Source organism: Lutra lutra, chromosome 10, assembly GCF_902655055.1.
Source record: "Lutra lutra chromosome 10, mLutLut1.2, whole genome shotgun sequence".
Lineage (NCBI taxonomy): Eukaryota > Metazoa > Chordata > Mammalia > Carnivora > Mustelidae > Lutra > Lutra lutra.
The window spans coordinates 60,044,702-60,064,774 of NC_062287.1; the positions used below are offsets into that span (position 1 = coordinate 60,044,702).

Genomic DNA, 20,073 nt, shown 5'->3' on the forward strand with positions numbered 1-20,073 from the left:
ATAAGAGACGGGTTTTATATTCAAGATACTTGCATAGACAGTTACTAGGGGAATTAGATTTCTATATGTTCATTTCTGGAACTTCAACCTTCACCTTTGAGTGATACTCTAATTAGATAAAACCATTCACATGTGTGTCTATAGAAGGATTGTTTCTGTGTAAGTACTGATCACATTTTCATTCCTGAAAAAAAGCATGTCAGTGAATGAAGGAAGAGACCACAAAAGATTTATACTGCATGAGTCAAATTTGTAAAATTCTTGAGGATACAATCTACTCCCTAGTGACAGATAGTAGATCAATGGTTTTTGGGACCAGCCAGGGATATAAGAAGGTTCAGTAGGACTTGGTCAAAAAGGAGCATTGGAAACTTTTAGGAGTGGTGTTTCAGTTCATTATCTTAACTGTTATGATGGATCCATAGGTGTGTAGATACCAAAATTTATCAAATTTTATACTTCATGTATGTGCAAATTTATTAAATGTGAACTATTTCAATAAACTTCAAAAAGCACATGAAGGCATACTAGTGAATAGGCTTAACTTTTCTATAAATCTTTTTAGTATATTTTTCCTATACATATTCATCACTGTTTATAGTCTATATCCATATCTACTTGGTGTTGTTCATATCATTATCATTGCTTTTACATCATTTTTATATTTATCAGTATTTCAGATAGTATAGACAATCAGAGGTAAGTGATTCCAAATGTATCAAAATAAAGATAAAGAGTAAATATTAGAAACTGAGATAAACAGAACTAGAGCTGTGTGTTAGATTACCATTTTGAGAATATTGATGTATGACATGGTCATTGGAAGAAACTGGAATTATCCTAATTTCTGTAATTTGGTTTCTATGTAGGTCTAATTGTAGCCAGACAGGAACCCCTACATTTAAACAAATGGGACAAATACACAAGAATAACAGAAACTTTTGAATTAAGGCCATAAGATAAGTTCTTCCTTATATGAAAAGTAAACCATTGTTCTGTGGTATATAATAGTTGTTGAATGTCCCATTCACTAATGAGCATCTAAAATTAAACAATTTTGGACATAGGTATTTCTGGAAGATATTACGTTTTCACCACATTGATGTTCCTACATTAAATGAAATTAAAATGTCTGTAGAATGAGCCAGTAATGATCAAGATGGTTTTTTAGAGAAAAATATTTTCAGGATATGGTCACGAATTTCTTTGGTCTTCACGCCATAGACTATAGGGTTGAGGAAAGGAGGGACTAACAGGTACAGGTTTGATAAGAGGATATGAACATATGGTGGTATGTGAGCACCAAATCTATGTGTGAAGAACGAGAAGAAGGCAAGGAGGTAGAACTGTAAGAAGACACAGATGTGTGCGATGCAGGTATTAAAGGCCTTGAATCGTGCCTCCTTCTGGGGCAACTGAAACACAGTGATAAAGATTTGAATGTAAGACAAGGTGATGAAGATTATGTCAAACCCTAAGATACAGAAGGCAACAAAAAGACCATATATCTTGTTGATGCGGACATCTTCAACAGCCAGCTTCACGATGGCCATGTGCTCACAATAAGTGTGGGAGATCACTGTGGTTCGGTAGAGTTTAAGACGACATTTGATGAGCACCAGGCATGGTGCTCCAAGAATTGCACCCCTGAGTGTCACTGCAACTGCAATGTGAATAAAGAATTGTTGGGAGAAGATGGTGGTATGTCTCAGAGGGTCACAGATGGCCACATATCGATCTAGGGCCATTGCCAGTAGGATGCCTGATTCAACTGCCTGGAATGAGTGAATAAACCACATTTGTAAAAGGCAGGCTTCAAAGGAAATCTCTGGCAAATGGAACCAGAAGATGCCTAACATTTTGGGAAGAATGCAGGTGCTAAGTGCAATGTCCGTGGCCGCCAGCATGGCCAAAAATATGTACATGGGCTTATGGAGGCTGTGCTCATATTTGATTACACCCAAAATTAGGGAATTCCCAATCACAGCGATGAAATACATGACACAGAATGGAATCCCAATCCAATGCTGCACTGACTCCAGCCCAGGAATGCCAGTGAGTGTCAGGATGTGGGGCATGAAGACGGAACCATTGGGTATGAGCATGATGATTTGGTCTGTAGAATCACGTAGTGGTGTTGCTGTTTCGTCTTCTATTCCTCATCAAGACTACGAGAATAAAAAATAAGGAGAAATTACTTTACTTTAGCAAAGTATTCTTTAGTCAGATAATGCATATTTCATCCTCTCGATCCTATATATATATGAAAGATAAGTGACATGAGATCTTCTAAGCCTAGGGTGTATGGCCTTTTGATTTGATACATTTGCATATTGTACTTTGAGTTCCATTGTAGTGTTAACCAGCGCTCTATCACATCACTTTGTTATGTTTTCTTTCTCATGGTTGGAAAAACGAAGATTTAGTCTCTTGGTAAGTTTGATGTTTTTAATACATGATTTTTGTTTGTCATCACTATCCTGTGCCTTAGATCTTCAGAACTTATTTATCTACTAATAAAATAACTCCTCTCTTTTCTTATCCTTCAGCCCCTGTTACACATAATTTTTATTTTTAATTTTTGCTTATTCAGCTTTTTGAACATTCCACATATAGTGATAGCATACAGTGTTGGAATGTCTCTGTCTGACTCGTCTCACAGATCATAATGTACTCAGAGTTCACCATTTGGTCACAAATGGCAGGATTTTTTTCTTCCTCCTGCATGAGTAAACTAATCATCACAGAAATGCAAATGAAAACCAGTGAAATATCACCTCAGTTCCATTACAATGGCTGTCATCATTCAGAGATAACAAATGTTGCAGAGGAAGTGGAGAAGAGGGAACCATTGTACCCAGTTAGTGGGAATGTTTGTTTGCCAACCACTAAGGAAAGCAATGTGGAAGTGCATCAAAAACTTAAAAACAATCTACATGTAACCCAGCAATTCCACCTCTGAGATATGTATATATACATACATACATACATACACACACACACACACACACATATACACACAAAGGACTGGAAATGAGGAATATTGAAGAGAAATATTCAGTCTCTTGTTCACTGCAGCATTATGCACAATAGCCAAGATACGGAAAAAACCTCATTGCCCATCAACAAGTGAATGCATAAAGAAGACATGCAATGGAATATCACCCATCTTATTGTATCTTTTCAATGAATCCTTTCTAATTTTCTCTTTTCAGAAAGTCATTGTAAGAACAACCATCAGGTCGATGTTTCAACATGCTTTTATCACTTTCAATGACAAAAGTTAAATGGATAGGGCAGTTTTTTCTATTCCATGACTAATAGAACAAAAAGAGTTTCCTTTTATCTTGTGTTTTCTGCTCATCATATGTGCTTTTTTTTTGGTAACCTGCTAATTGGACCTGGAAAAATTTATGTAATGCAGAGTATAGGCATTTCGAGAACTAGACTCCTACCAGGCTGTCAGCAGCTATGGTGCTGCTGACTGATTCCGCTGACCGTAATCAGGAGACAGGTTTGACCAGAGTATTTTTCAGTTTTGCAGCTCATCAGCCTGTCTTCTCAGCATAGCGTCTTCCCAGTCTGATCCCTCTCTCCTCCATTCAGAGTGTTTTCAACCTAATTTGTCAAAGTTTCTATGTTTTCCCAAAACCTAATCATGCATGGTGCAACTTTTCCTGCTGCTTCTCTGCGAAAATAAATCAATTATTTTTAATTCATGGCTGTCTTCTGTGGCAGTTTCTATCAGAGATCATTCCTACTGTGCCCTGCTTTTAGAACATCTCTTATATGTATTTGAAATGTCAGTCTGTGCTCTCTGCCCACCAGTAATCATTTTTCAATCCCTAAGGCTGAATATGCATTTATTCTTAAGTATTTGTAAAAACAATGACACCCTGTGAAATTTAATGTTTTCTTTATTTATACTCTAAAGCATCTTCTGCCACTGAAAATACAATGAAATCTCTTCACATTGCTTTTCCTTTTTTTTTTTTAAAGGTTTTATTTGTTTATTTGACAGACAGAGATCACAAGTAGGCAGAGAGGTAGGCAGAGAGAGGGGAGGAAGCAGGCTTCCCGTGGAGCAGAAAGCCTGATGAGGGGCTCCATCCCAGGACCCTGGGATCATGACCTGGGCAGAAGGCAGAGGCTTTAACCCACTGAGCCACCCAGGCGCCCCTTCACATTGTTTTTCAAATGGTTATATCCATCCTATTCTTAGTCTCTGTCCTTTGCTGCTCAATCTAACACATTAAACTATAATCATCAGTGTCTCCTTATGAGTGCATTTGCCTCATCATTTTCAAAGCCCCTAAGAATTTTCTTGCCTGCTGATTCCTTACAACTAGCATTTATATTTTCTTCCAGAAAGTGTTTTCTCTTCAGAATATGCAATAAACTAATTCACAAGTTATATTCATTTTCTTTTAGCAATTTCTAAGTTCATTTAAAAAATGATTTCAGCAAGTATAAAACAGATAAAGATATGACGATGGTTTAAAATGACAGGCAATTTTTTACAAAAACAGACAATCACATCTTGTCCACATTCCTTCAAGTTCTTCTGATAACTTTAGCTGTCCTTGAGACTTGCGAAGTTCTCTAAAACACATCTCAGTCAATTGCAGGAGCATTTATTACTCCGTTTTCTTATAACTTAATTCAGCTGTGAGTCAGGCTTTTCTATCTAAGACTCCTTGTTTTGGAAACCTTCCTTTTTGCAAATATATGAGTTAACCTAGATTTTCCTCAAATCAGAAGGTTATATTATTAACCACAAAGAGAGGATTATGTGCTAATGATTTATTTGTATGTACCTGTTTCAAGCACTTGAAGAAACAATGGGGAACTTGTTAAAGTTATTTATCCTATATTTAGAAAAATCTTCACTATCCTGAGTGCTTGGAATTCAAAACTAACGGTTACCATTTGTTAAATACATGCTACATCATTTGTGCTCCTAAGACTTTAAAAATTACATTGTCTTCCTTACCTATGGTATTGACATCATTAATCCATTATATTAATGAAAAACTAAGACTTGCTATCGTTATAAATGGATCCACTTGGATTCAAATTCCATGGCATACTGATCCACAAGGAACAAACAAGATTTTGTCTTTTAAGATTTTATCACCCAATTCAGTAAGAATTATGAGCTGTCTCTCAGTGTGTGAATAAGTCAGGCTGGATTGTACAAAAATATACAATAGTTTTTAATTAGTTTGTGTCTTTTCAGATTCTGAGGGAAGAAACTTCTAGAGTACCTTCTTATTTCACAGATAAAATGCATACACACAAACATGTTTACTATATTCTGCACATACAAAATAGGTCCAGTTTATACATCAGATCCCTCATATGCTGGCTAACACTGTGATTTGGCTCAAAAGTGTGTGCCACTCTCTTTTTCAGGTGTTGGCATTTGGGAGATCTTACATGGCTACATGGGTCATACCTGACCTGAAGAATACTTAGAGGAGGAGCGCCTGGGTGGCTCGGTGGGTTAAAGCCTCTGCCTTCAGCTCGGGTCATGATCCCAGGGTCCTGGGATCGAGCCCCACATCGGGCTCTCTGCTCAGCGAGGAGCCTGCTTCCTCCTCTCTCTCTCTCTCTGCCTGCCTCACTGCCTACCTGTGATCTCTATCTGTCAAATTTTAAAAAAAAAAATCTTAAAAAAAAAAAGAATACTTAGAGGAGAATGGGCAAAATTCAGCTTGGCAGAAGTTTATATGGCAGTCAACCAGAAGGAGGGTAAAAAGGAAAGGAGCCAGTAAACACACTATCAGATAAGTAACGTGGGAAAACCTTCCTTCAAAGTACATTCATTATGTGAAGAAAGTAGTTTCCTTCCTTCAGGATAATTTTACATTTCCAGCTTCATGAGGCCTCATGGCTATTCTTCTAGAGCAGGTTTTCTCACTCTCTACACAACTGTCATTTTTGATCAGATAGATTTTATATTCTGTGTAGTTCTCTACATTGTCTTAGGCTGAGCAGCATCCCTGACTCCACTCCTACCCTTTAGATAGGTGCAAATTATTCTCTCTCATCAGGAAAATCAAAAAATGTCTCATACATTGCCATATGTCACCTTCATGTGTGGGGAGGGGCACACCATACCTGGTTACTAACCATTGATCTAGAGTTTTACACAGGAGAAAAATATTCCTTAATTTAAAAAGAAGATCTTGTAGCTTTAATAAAAATGGGCAGATTAAATCTGTTTATCAAGGGGAATCATTATTCAGTAGATATTAGCCAGATAAAGGAGGTACAAGAGCATTTCGACAGGAAATACTCTGGATAAAATCAAAGAAGCATGAAATGCACAGTTGGATTGCAAATCAGTAAGTAATTTCACATATGAATTGTGTCATAAGCAGAGATGGTTTGTTGGGGTTTAGGAAAAGAGAAGAATAACAAATAAGGGGCGTCTGGGTGGCTCAGTGGGTTAAAGCCTCTGCCTTCAGCTCAGGTCATGATCCCAGGGTCCTGGGATCGAGCCCTGCATCAGGCTCGATACTCAGCAGGGAGCCTACTTTCCCCCCTCTCTCTCTGTCTTCCTCTCTACCTACCTGTGATCTCTGTCTGTCAAATAAATAAATAAAATCTTTAAAAAAAAAAAACCTTAGGTGGAAAAACAGGTTTGTTTTTTTGTTTGTTTGTTTTTTGTTTTTTGTTTTTGCCTTTAAAAATCCACTCCATCTGATCCAGAAGGATGAGATCTGGCGTTAGAAGAATAGTTGTAATAGGATGGGATAGGATGATGTGATCTGGCCACATCAGAAGAGTAACACAGGAAGAATATTTGTGCTACTTGATGACTTGATGGAGAGAAGTCATGGGAAGAGAGACTAAGACGTTCATGGTTTGAGAGCAACGAGTAACGGCACTGGATGACAAGGACTGCCCGAAGCAACCGTTGTGTGTACACATGTACATGTTCAAAAGAGGCAGGAGACAAATCTTAAACCCTGAAATCCAGGGAACAGGAAGAACAATCAGGGGTCTCATTTGCAGCAGGAATCCTGAACCATTAGTTCTACTTAAACCTAATTCTGACTCAGGCTGATTCCCAGAACATAAAGAAGGAAGGGATTAGGTCTAAATTCACTCTCCCAACACTCTATGGAACCTTTCCCTCTACAAGATCTCTGACATTCACCGTTTGATCTCTGCCTCAAAACCCCAGGGAGAGACCCTCTGTTTCTGAGCGAGCTTGTCCATTGCAGGACCGCTCCAACTGTCAGACAGGTCTTCTTCCTGGTGAGCCTCAAACCGTCTCCTCTTCATTTCTCATAGAAGTCCTCAATCCACCTTCCGAAGAACAAATCAGCCATGGGACATGGATCTGAAGTCAGTCAGGACAGTTTGCATCCTTGGAATATCCCTTAGCTATGCATGCTCTTCAGGCAGTTCTAAAACTTTACATTGTCTCAATTCCTTAATACTGAGGCAAAGTTAACTGGTAGAAACACACTATACGGTAACTATGAGGATGAAATGATGTAATGCATTTAAAATATTAGAAAGAAACATAAAATGTATTACTCTGCCTGAATGCCAGTAATTCATTCCTAGAAGTTACCCTGTCCTTCTCCTGACTACATCAGATACTTGATGAGCATGTTACCAGATGTGATTTCCCCTGAATGACTTGAGGGCATCATTGCTACTGAAACTCTTCCAGTCTAAACATGTATAATTTCCTGACCTAAAACAAATAAGCTTTCTGTGCATTGATCAGCCCTAATCCTCCTCGAGGCTTCTCTTACCTGTGAGGCCCACTTTAAAATTTCTCACCCAGTGTGTGATTAACTGACTTAGAAATATTCTGAACAGCAGCATGGACAAAATCTTCTTCCCATTCGAACAATCAGCTACTCTAAGACCCCATTGCTCTTTTATCATCCTGCCATCTTCTTGGAGCATAAAGGTGTTGTGTTCTCCTTGAAAACAATCCTCCATGTTCCCCACACTCAGTGCAGGTCTAAGGCCCAAGGACTCACCTGGAATCATCTCTGGCAACATACGTAGAAGCCACAGAGTGAAAATTTTTTGGTATTTCCGATAGTGAGGATGGCTGTTTTGTACTACCGTTGCCGCCTGGGGATTTTTTGCACCAGTCACTAGTGAGCTTTAAATTAGCCCGGGATAGGGGCACCTGGGTGGCTCAGCGGGTTAAGCCTCTCCCTCGGCTCAGGTCATAATCTCAGGGTCCTGGGATTGAGCCCCACATCAGGCTCTCTGCTCATGGGGGAGCCTGCCTCCCCCACTCCGCACAAGGGTGAGAAGCAGGCAGAATATGGTTCAAAACCTAGGAGACTATGTCTCATAGCACATCTTATCTAATAAAAACTCTCACATCCTGGTGTCCTTGGGGACTGGAAGCCAAATTGACTGTCCTTCCAGAAACTTCTAAGAGAACACAGTGCCCGAAGACAACACAGTCAATGACACTTTTTTTTTTTTTTAAAGATTTTATTTATTTATTTGACAGAGATCGAAAGCAGGCAGAGAGGCAGGCAGAGAGAGAGGAAGGGAATCAGGCCCCCTGCTAAGCAGAGAGTCCGATCCTGGGCTTCATCCCAGAACCCTGAAATCATGACCTGAGCCAAAGGCAGAGGCTTTAACCTGCTGAGCCACCCAGGCGCCCCAGTCGATGACACGTTTATACAAATATGAACCAGTGAAGGCCTATGAAAACATCTCAAGGTCTTCATACTAATCAGTGGAGACATGCTGACAGAGAACTAAATGGAATATTTCTATGTGATACACAAAGACTCCCAGTCATGTTCAGAATTCAGATGATGTAATGATGTGCATTTTTCAAAATTTTAGCGCCAGTCAGAATATCTATTTCTGGTTTCCAACTGCGAAGGATTATTCATGCCTGACATTTACTTAGGTGAAAAAATAAGGATTTGAACTTAAAGAGAAATTTTAATCTTTTTCTCAAGCTGAAGAATGGAAACGATTCAGAATCTTTGTGCGGTAAAAGGAAGAGTCTATCAAGACTGTATTCCGTGCATCTGTCTGAAAGACTTGATGGCCTTAGTTACAGTCGCACAGTATTTGACTTCTGTCATTGGGTCAGGTCCTAGGGAGTAGACCTGTTCTTTTTGCATTGAAAGGATCTCTGACTCACATCTTGTCATAAACTGCCATAAAATTACATTCATCCTAGAAAAACCAGTGGTGTAGGATGGCTGTGCGGTGTGCCAGGTGAGCACCCAGGGGCTTAGGAGAACTGGTTGTGGATATCTCCTCCCAGCTGTGCACTCAGTGATGTCATGTTGGCAGATTGTATACAGCCATACCCGGGGCCATTACCCCAGTAAAAGGAGCAAATTACATACATCAGAGTATTAACTGCCCATCAGGGTAACAGTGATGGGCTTAATATAAATAAAATATTTTCAGAGAAAACAAGAAGAATACTCTTCAATTAGAATATGAAGGAAGCTGAGGTGAGGTCAGCATGTTCTGAACTACAGTAAAGAGTAGTAAATAGTAAAAGAGTATTAAACTACTCTTTGTCTAGAGAATATAATATTATTTTTAACATATTAAATGAGTCACAAGATACTTTTGGGAAATGCCCAAAGTGTTTGAATGTCCCAGAATCATAAAGCTATTGAAAGGGGCGCCTGGGTGGCTCAGTGGGTTAAGCCTCTGCCTTCGGCTCAGGTCATGATCTCAGGGTCCTGGGATCGAGCCCCGCATTGGGCTCTCTGCTCAGCGGGGAGCCTGCTTCCTCCTCTCTCTCTACCTGCCTCTCTGCCTGCTTGTGATCTCTCTCTGTCAAATAAATAAATAAAATCTTAAAAAAAAATAAAGCTATTGAAAGTTAGAGAGACAATTACTCTTAGATATGGTTTAGTTAAAACCCATTAGAGCTACAGAGAAATAAGATATTTTGGAAACCGCGGGACTCCTTATTTGGTAATAGATACAGTTATTTAGAGCTTCTAAGGATTTTACTAATTAGAAATAATCACTTGTGAGAAATAAAATAGGGACTACAGAGCACACATTTTCAGAAGTGGCTCCTTATTCCACAAGTGTTCCATAGATAATCAGAAACAGAAGTTTAATTTTTAAATAGAACTGTGTTAGAAGTGGAATTGAATAGGTTTTACTGCAATGGTTGATAAAATTTATCAAGCAAGAAGATATAAGTTTATAGCAATCATGAGGAATACAAAATAGAAGGACCTAGGCATGCCTATATTATTTGTGGAAATGTCTGAATTCAAATGGGAGTCCTTATCATGCAGAGAAGAGATGGACCAGGGAAAAACTTATGTGGGCAGAGTCCTGACTGCCAGATTCAAAAGCAGACATGGGTATATTCATCCAATGACATTTCATTCAGACATAAAAATAATTGTGCTCTAAATAATGATATAGTGATTGTATTGTATAGAAATATGTGCTTTTCACACTTACAATGAATATATTATATGGTTGAATTACTATGTTGTACACCTAAAACTAATGTGATATTGTACCAACTATACTCAAAAGTAAAGTAAAATAAAATAGAAAGTTCTGTTTATCCTGCGATATAGGTGAAACTTGAAAGGTTTATGCTTTGTGCAAGAAGTCAGGCATAAAAAGCCATGCATTGTATTACCTACTCCTTGAAATGTCCAGGTCAGTTGAATCCATAGAGTTAAAATCAGGCATGTGGGTTCCATAAATTGCGAATAGGATGAATGGCAAATAGCTGGTAATGGGAATGGGGTATCTTTTTTGGGGTCATGAAATTGTTCAGGAATTAGAGAGTAGAGTCAGTCACACAACTTTTTAACTTTACTAAAAACCAGTATCTTTATACCCTTTAAAGTGTGAATTTTATTTTAACCCATGGGTAATTTTATACTAAGAAGATGAAAAGTGGAGAGAGGTCATGTATTGCAAGTTACTCTATCCGAATTAGTCATTTGGAAAAAAGGTCTGCAAAAGCCCAGAAGGTGAAGTCATGTCAGTTCCTCTACTAACCTACAAGTCTTTATATATTAGCAAACACTCTTCACTTGCATGACTGATTAACTAACTTTTCTTTGTATATCTATATATCATGCATCCTTTCTTTGGAAGAACAGACATCTCTTGGGATGCCTGGGTGGCTCAGTCAGTTAAGTGGCTGCATTCAGCTCAGGTCATGATCCCAGGTCCTGAGATCAAGTCCCACATAGGGCTCCTTGCTCAGCGAGAAGCCTGCTTCTCCCTCTGCCTGCTGCTCTCACTGCTTGTGTGCACTCTCTCTCTCTGATAAATAGATAAATAAATAAATAAATAAATAAATAAATAAATAAATATTTTAAAAATAGAAAAAGAAGAGAACTCTTGCATGTCACAACACAGAGACCCCCTTGCACTAAGAAGCAGGATCCTCACTTGCACAACCTCTGAGCACTGGGATAACTTCTGTAGCTGGCACCATGGCTTCTGCACATAATCAAGAAATGTTACAGGTCTCGGTACTCCCTTTATTGATTAGTGCCCTATATCCATTAAAAAAAATTCTCTGGGCCAGGCAGAAACCACAGAATGGCCATTGGACCAGGATCTGCCTTCTCCCCTGGTAGCCAGCTTCCTGAATAATGCCCATATTGCTTTCCAATCAACACTTTTCTCTTGAGCTTTGGCCTTTCTAGGCACAGGGAGCCAAACTTGGGTTTCCTTATCAATGGGCCAGTGCATTTTTGCACCATCACCTGAAAGCCAACATCAAGAGTGAGAGGAATGAGCTCCTACACCCCATGGGTCAAAACTCACTAAGATTTAGACCTCTTTCTTTGTCTGCTCTCGTCCTAGAAAAAACCCATGGCTTATTGGAAGCTCTCTCATGAAGTCCTGAGAAATAAAACCCTTGGAAATGTTAACTCAATATTTATTTATCAGATTTTAAACACACAAATTAAAAATGAACTCAAATCAGAAAGTGCTCAAAGGAAACAATAAAGTACTTCATAGAAAGGATTTGCAAGTAGAATAAAAACAGTATAATCATTGCACTCTTTTTTAAATGCTAATTATGCCCTGGGGCAAATGATACATTATATGTTAATTTAAAAAACATTTAAAGATGCTAATTATAAAGACAATCATATTTCACCAGATTGTCAACACTTAAAAATCTCAAACATAACCAGTGTTTTTGAGAATTCAGACAAACAAATGCCAATAGTCAGTGTTATAATTGTTACAATCTCTTTGAAGGATCACTTGAAGTTTCTAGAAATCATTAAAATGAACCTATACAAAATATATTTTGCTTTTTCATGTAAATTCCTGTTCAAGAACATATTCTATAATTGTCCTAGTCAGTGTGTGGGAGGATAGAGAGTCCTGGTTATCCTCTTGACCTTGCAATGACCCATTTGTTTTCCTTTGTTTCCTTTTTAGGTCTCAGATTGGAGATGGTCCTGATACATCAAAGGCCACAATAATGGAACAATCTGGACTCTAGCATAGATATTTTACCATAATGACAATTGAGGATGGTGCAAACAGCTTCTGGTTTCATGTTATGTCTCCCAGTAAGCTTTATATTCCCACTATTTCTACGAGGACTGTCAGGACTAGTCATTGTAAGATATATTTCAAACTTCTCCAAAAAACCTTGCAATTAATAGTAGACCACCCTATACCGACCTGCTGTTTGTTTTTGGATAGCCCACTAGCTGAGTACAGTTTTTACAGATGAACTCCTGCAATCAATGTGTTGAAGGGAATATCTGACTTTCAGCCCCACTTAAGCAGAATGCTATCTCCCATAAAGAAATTCTATTCTTCTATTTTAGACTGAATTATAGAAAAACTACACAATTATGATCATTATTGCTCATATTAGAATTTGAATATCATTAAAACATTTTGTGCAAATAGATTTTTTATTTTGCTATCTAAATACATATGTATAGTCTTGAATTGCCCCTTTGCCCACAAAGCCTAAGCTATGTATCAGTCTCTTTCTATAGGAGTTTGCTGAACCCTGACTTAAAAATTAAGAAATTACTTCTGATGCTATCTTAGTTTCATTCCTAAGGAAATTATGTTATTTAAGAACAACAACCCTGGGACGCCTGGGTGGCTCAGTCATTTGAGTGTATGCCTTCTGCTTGGGTCATGGTCTTGCAGTCCTGGGATGGAGTCCTGCATCAGACTCCCTACTTGGCAGGGAGCCTGTTTCTCCCTCTCCCTCTGCCTGCTGCTCCCTCTGCTTGTGCTCTCTCTCTCTGTCAAATTAATAAATATTTAAAAATAAATAAATAATAATCCCTACAGGCAATCCATTATAGTCATATCATATATTGATTGTATAATAAATATTGACATTGAACATATTTTCAAAAGATGCCCCAAGATATCCCCTAGATTTACAAATGTCATCCTCAGCAGTCATTGATAATGTGATGAGCCTGAATGCATTAAACAAGACAGATTATCAGCCATTTATACAATATGCAGTCTATTTTATAGATGCATTGATTTTAATGTCATAAATCAAATTATGGACATCTGCACACATATGTATATTTTCCATCATCATTTAGCAAATGATCTATGAGTTTAATTTTTCAGAAACAGTCCACTTAGCCTTAAGCTCTGAAGTTGTTAATCTTAGTTAAAACACTCCATCTCTTCATTAATTTAACAGCCTTTCTTGATTAAAAAACATGATGTCTTATATCCACTGAGAAGATATGTTATCACATGCCGGATAGGTACACACACAGAGACATTTACATGCACACAAAAAACATGTTTTTACCTCATGGAGAAAACCTCTAATGATACGTAATAACTTTCAGAATAAAGTTCAACATCTTTGCAGAGTGTCCAGGGGCATTCTTTTTTTTTTTTTTTTTTTTTTAACTTAGAGTATAGCTGACACATGTTACATCACTTCCAGGAGTACAGAATAGTGAATCAACATGTCTAAACACTATGGTGTGTTCACAGCAAGTGTAGCTACCATCTGTCACCACACAAAGCTAATAGAATACCCTTGACTCTATTCCCTATGCTGTACTTTTTATCCCTGTGACTTATTCATCCCATAAGTAGGAGTTGTATCTCCTGCTCTCTTTTTCCAATTTGCCCTCCATGGCCATATTTGATATCATAGCATCTGTGCCTCTCAAAATTGTTTCTTACATTGGAAAAAAAAAAATCTGTGCTGTTGGTTAAGCACATTCTGTAATTCATGTCACCTCTATTGCCTTCCTAGCATGTTGTTCCCTTCCTTACTGAGTCAATCAGTAATTATTCCTCAGGAGCCAGGCTTCCTAATTAAAAAGCAAAGACCATGATTTTAACTCTCCTGCCTGCTGTTTTCAGTTGAATTTCAATGTTTCCTTACCTTACACTCAGTGCCCACTCCTATGTTCTTGTTCCTTTCCCTCTCTCTTTGTTTCTCTCTTCTTTCCTCCCAGATATACAAAGAAACAAATCCATGAAACTTAAGTATTTTTTCAAATTTACCACCCTGCTACTATCCCCTTGTACAATAGTTAATATATTGTGCTTTAATAACACTTGATGAAGTAATAAAGAAATGACTAGTAGAGGGAACAGAGAAGATATAGATATGTAAAATGGATCACATGATTTCTCATGATTTTTGCATCTCAAAATTCCTGAATGACTCTGGAGATACATTGAAATTTTTATATTATCATCTCTTATCCATAATGGTTTTATTTTGTTTATGTTTGTTTGTTTTGATGCAATGTGTTTAAAATACATTTCCTCAAAAAAATTTTTAGATAACTAGAAATTTCAAGACACACCAACACCTTGTTTTCACTGAGTATCAGGACACTCTAGAACAATGGGTTTGAGTGCATTTAATTTAAGGGATAGATGTATATTTGTGAAAAATTTCGGAGAAGAATCCATTAAAAAAAAAAAAAAAGCTGAACCAGGGACTGAAAAAGAGAACAGAAAAGGAAATATCATATCTTCACTATTTCGTCTTTGTGTTTCTTCCTCTCATTACCCAGTTGTATGCAAAACCCCAATGACTGATAGTGGTCATGGAGTATGATGACATTAAAATCATAAAATACACACAAATTGCACAAAATAAATATACAACTCTGAAGCAGCTCAAATAATGTGAATTGCTAAGTATTATATGTTGTTTTGAGGGACTGTTACTATTGCATGAAAGGGAAGTCCGCAGGTGTTAATCACAGTAGATTTTATGAACACAGCATCTTTACCACGTGAATGCGGATCTGCTTGGTCTTGGCACCATATACAAGAGGATTGAGAAAAGGGGGGACCAGCAAGTAGAGGCTAGAAAAGAGGATATGGATATAAGGAGGAACATGAGCACCAAACCTATGTGTGAAGAAGGAGAAGAAGGCAAGAAAGTAGAACTGGAGGAAGACACAGATGTGGGCGATGCAGGTATTGAATGCTTTCCACCGAGCCTCCTTCTGGGGCAAATGAAAAACTGTGAAAAAGATCTGTATGTAGGACAAAGTGATGAATATCATGTCAAATCCTGCAACAGCAAATGCCACAAACAGGCCATAGATTTTGTTGACCCGCACATTTTCTGCAGCCAGCTTCACAATGGCCATATGCTCACAGTAGGAGTGGGAGATGATGGTTGTGTGGTAAAATTGAAACCGGCACTTTATCAGTACTAGGCATGGGGCTACCAGAATGGCAGCTCTGAGTGCTATCCCAGCCCCTATTTGGTAGACCAGCTGGTGGGTGAAGATGGCACCGTATCTTAGTGGATAATAGATGGCCACATAACGATCCAGAGCCATGGTCAGGAGGATGCCTGACTCTATGCCCTGAAATGTATGAATGAGCCACATTTGAAGCAAGCAAAAGTCAAAATAAATCTCTGGTACATGAAACCAGAATATGCCAAGCATCTTGGGCATAATGGTGGTTGCAAGTGCAATATCTGTGACTCCTAGCATGCCTATGAAAATGTACATGGGTTCATGGAGACTGCGATGTGACCTGATGATGATCAGAAGCAGGGAATTTCCAAACATAGCAATGAGATACATGGCACAGAATGGAATCCCGATCCAGCACTGCACAGACTCTAGGCCTGGGATCCCTATTAGTGTCAATACAGAAGGCATGAAGACTGTAATGTTGGAGATCGACATAATGTCTTTGGGTCTCCAGAAACAAAAGAATAAACTGTCTCAGTCAGTGGTACTCATCTCTTCTAATTCCTTTTTTATCCAGTCATCATAGTGAATCTCTCTGATTTTGGCATAATGCTAAGAATTATTCAACTCATTTATACTACTGAAGTTAAAACAAAACAAAACAAAAACACCAGATCCATGGATATCCATCACTGGTTCAGAAGGGAATTTCACAAGTACTAGTCCACTAAAAGAAGTTATGTGAAGGCATTATATGCATTAGAACCACCAGATCATCTGAGTAGGGAATCAACTGATGATCTCTCTGTTACATCTTCTGGACCTGTGGACAAAATAATTATACTTGTTTATTTTGCTTGGAAAGGACATTTGAATTCGACCTTGATGAATCTCTCCATTTCCCATATTCCAGTTACCCAGTGGTACTATTATTTTATCCTCTCTAGGTCTAGCACTGTCAATTTGACCCAGCAAAGCTGACTCTTGACCCACATATAGTATAAAAGCTTGCTATTACTGAGCAGAGAGTAACAGCTGACATCCAAGTGTGTAATATATGTAGAAATCTGCATCTATCTATATTGTCTGTATAAGACTAGATGTCCTTTCAAAGGAGTATGAAGGAAGAGTATTAGAAAATATTATGCAAATCAATGTACTTTGGCTATTCTGGGTCAAAATTCCATTCTATTTTTACCTTTCTTATAAGATTGCATCTTATTTTGCCTATATTTCTAACAACTGAAATCCTGAAAATTAGTTATATGCTTACATTTACTGACATTCTGTAATACACACTAGTGAACACTTAGAAGTGAAGACTCTCTAGGAGGCAGGAGGACTCATTATTGATGACTACAGGAAGTAGAAAATGGGTAAATGGGTAACATAGAAGAATAGAGACCAGTTTCCTGGGTCCCATAGTTCAGTTTCCATTAACATTAGTATTGGCCAATTTAGGTTCATTAATTCTTAATGAAATACAGATCATTGAAAACAATGAGTCATTGCATGAGCTCAGGAGTAAGATATGCATAGAAAATAAATGGGGGAAAGGATAGAGCCCTCAGCCAGAGTTAAATGAAGAAAGCAGAAATGCAAGACAGAAGGCAAACCTTGGGGATACCAGAAACGATTCAGGAGAGTGCCGTAGAACAATGAAGGAAGTTTTAATGACCTCTTTATTTACTAATGACTGAATTTCTGAAAATGTGGAGTCTTAGCCCTTACATAAAGTCTTTCTTTGGTCAGAAACATTACCTTTTAGGAGTGAGGAAAGATTGTGGGTGAGTGGGGGACCCCATTTCAACCTGTCCCCTGAATTTAGCTGGATATCTACCAAACCATTCTGAACACCCATGAAATCAGCCTGAGATATAAGAATATATATCTGGATCTCTACAAGCAGAAAAGTGACTGCTTTCTGCAAGGTAGGACATATGGAATCATGAATCTTTGGTGAGATATAAGATAAAGAGGGAGCCTCCATAAACTGGATCCTGGAAAGTGATGTAACACTGGAGCACAAAATTGGAACCCTTAGAAATCTGCTCTAGGGAGCAACATCCCTCTCTAAAAGGGGCTCTGGAAATGAAAAAGCAGAATTTCAGATAGAGCATTTTGGTCTCAGGATACAAGAAGCCTCAGAGCCAAAGGGGCTTCCTAGACTGGCAGAGTGCCAGGGCAGTGGAACCAGGAAACAGTTTATGGTCAGTGATCCTAGGAAGGGACTTTCAGCTCAGATCCTCATAAACCACAAGTTCAGCTGGTTGAGAATAGCTCTTCTATTGGGCAACCTGGAAAAAATCAGGAACCTATGCCTGCAACTGGGCAAAAATTCAGAGAGCAGTAGTGGTGGGGAAAGGGCCTTAGAGCAGTGCCCAGACAAGATCCAGGAGCTTCAGGGTCATGCATGTGAGTGTGGCAATTCCGGACTTTAGAAGCATAAAGGGCAGTGACACTCCCAGGCCCCTGGGACTACCTCTGAGAGAGCTAATGTGGGTGCACACTGAGGGAGGTGGTGATTTTTGGTGGCACATATAGAAAGAAAGCAGACTGCAATTTCTCTGCTCTGGGCCAGAGGTTTGGTTGTGGCCATTTTTGCTCTGACCCTCAGAGGTGGGGCAGAAAGCCACCAGGGAACAAAAGCACAGAAGACCAGTTTCCACTGGGTCCAAACAGGGTTACCGGGGAAGCAGCATGGCAGGCCCCTCCCCTAGAAGACAGGTTGGAAGAACAAGTGGACAACAAAACTATGGACCCCATAATATGGTAAAATCCCAATGCCAGTAGAAAATAGTATATTGAGCTTGAGGCATTGCCTCATGGCTTTTTTATTTTTCAGATAAAACTCTCATTTTTTTCCTTTTTCTTATACTTCTTTCATGTTTTTTCTTTATATCTTTTTCTCATTTCAAATAAATGTTTATTATATCAACTTTTACTTCGTAGTAACTTTTAACTTGTATTTTTCAAACCTATATTTTTTAGATATATGCTTTATTATAGTCCTTTTTTTTACTATTCAATTTTACCTTTATATATGTACACGTTTTACCTTCTTATAGTTTTAGGAAGTATTGTCCTCTAACACACAGACCAAAATACAACCAGGAACACCTGAAACACCCTGAGAGATTTGTCTGCACTGGGAAATTATAGAACTCTTTCCCTTCACCCTCTACTTTATAAATTTTTAAAATTTTATAAATTTTATTCTCGTGTTTCATTATGGCTTTCTTTCTTTTTCTTTTCTTTTCTTTTCTTTTTTTTTTTTTTAAATGGTGGTGTCTTCTGACCACTCCAGATTTTGCTAGAGTGTGTGTGCATGATACTTGGGTCATGGTTGATATTTTGGACTCTGTTCATTCATTCAACCATCCCTTGACAGAATGATTAGAAGGAGGAACCCCCAACAACAACAAAAGAGAAAAGTAATGATCTAGAAGATAAGCTGATGGAAAAAGGAAGTGGACTGAGATAGGCTGCTAGTAGCACATGAGAAAAGAATTGAAGAGATTAATGATGCCATGAAATGTTCCAATACCAGAATTATTGGGGTTCCCAAGGGGGTGGAGAGATAGAAAGAGACAGAGGGTTAGAAGGTATATTTGAGCAAGTCATAGCTGATAAATTCCCTAATCTGGGGAAGGAAACAGGCTTTATAGTCCAATAGGCAGAAAGAACCCCTCTCAAAAAGCAATAAAAATAGATCAACAGTCTGGCATATAATAGTGAAGCTTGCAAATTTTACAGCCAAGGAAACAACTGTGAGAACAGCCAGGGAGGTGAGGTTCCTTACATATGGAGGAAGGAACATGAAAATAACATCAGACCCGTCCACGGAAACCCAGCAAGCCTGAAAGGGCTTACAAGACATACTCAGGGTACTAAATGAAAAGAACATGCAGTCAAGAATACTTTATCCAGCAAGGCTGTCATTCAGAATGGATGGAGAGACCCCAAGAGGCAAAAAGACCAGAAATAAACAGAAAATTTATACAAACAGGAACTTTACAGGCAATAAAATGGCACTAAGTTCATAACTTTAAATAGTAACTCTGATGTAAATGGGCTGAATGTTCCCATAAGAAGACACAGACAGGACTGCAGGAATAAAAAAGCAAGACCTATCTATGTGCTATCTACAAGAGATTAATTTTGAACCTAAAGATACCTCCAGATTAAAAGTGAGGGTATGGACAAACACTTGCCATGCTTATGGACCTCAAAAGAAAGCATAGGTAGCAATAGTCATATCAGACAAATTAGATTTTAAAACAAAGGCCATAATAAAAGACGTAGAGGGACACTATATTATTAAAAGGGTCTATCCAACAAGAAAATTGAACAATTGTAAATATTTATGCCCCCAACATAGGAACAGCCAATTATATAAACC

The 20,073-nt window shown here is 38.3% G+C and overlaps 2 protein-coding genes across 2 annotated transcripts; both read right to left on the bottom strand.

Annotated features, from left to right (window-relative positions):
• Nucleotides 1-1,154: 1,154 nt before the first annotated feature.
• Nucleotides 1,155-2,105, bottom strand: LOC125079222 (olfactory receptor 52A5-like). Its single transcript, XM_047692700.1, has one exon. It carries the CDS (start codon nt 2,103-2,105, stop codon nt 1,155-1,157), a length of 951 nt encoding a protein of 316 aa, XP_047548656.1.
• A 13,122-nt stretch (nt 2,106-15,227) lies between these two features.
• LOC125079228 (olfactory receptor 52A1-like) lies at nt 15,228-16,166 on the bottom strand. Its single transcript, XM_047692709.1, has one exon. It carries the CDS (start codon nt 16,164-16,166, stop codon nt 15,228-15,230), a length of 939 nt encoding a protein of 312 aa, XP_047548665.1.
• Between the last annotated feature and the right edge of the window lie 3,907 nt (nt 16,167-20,073).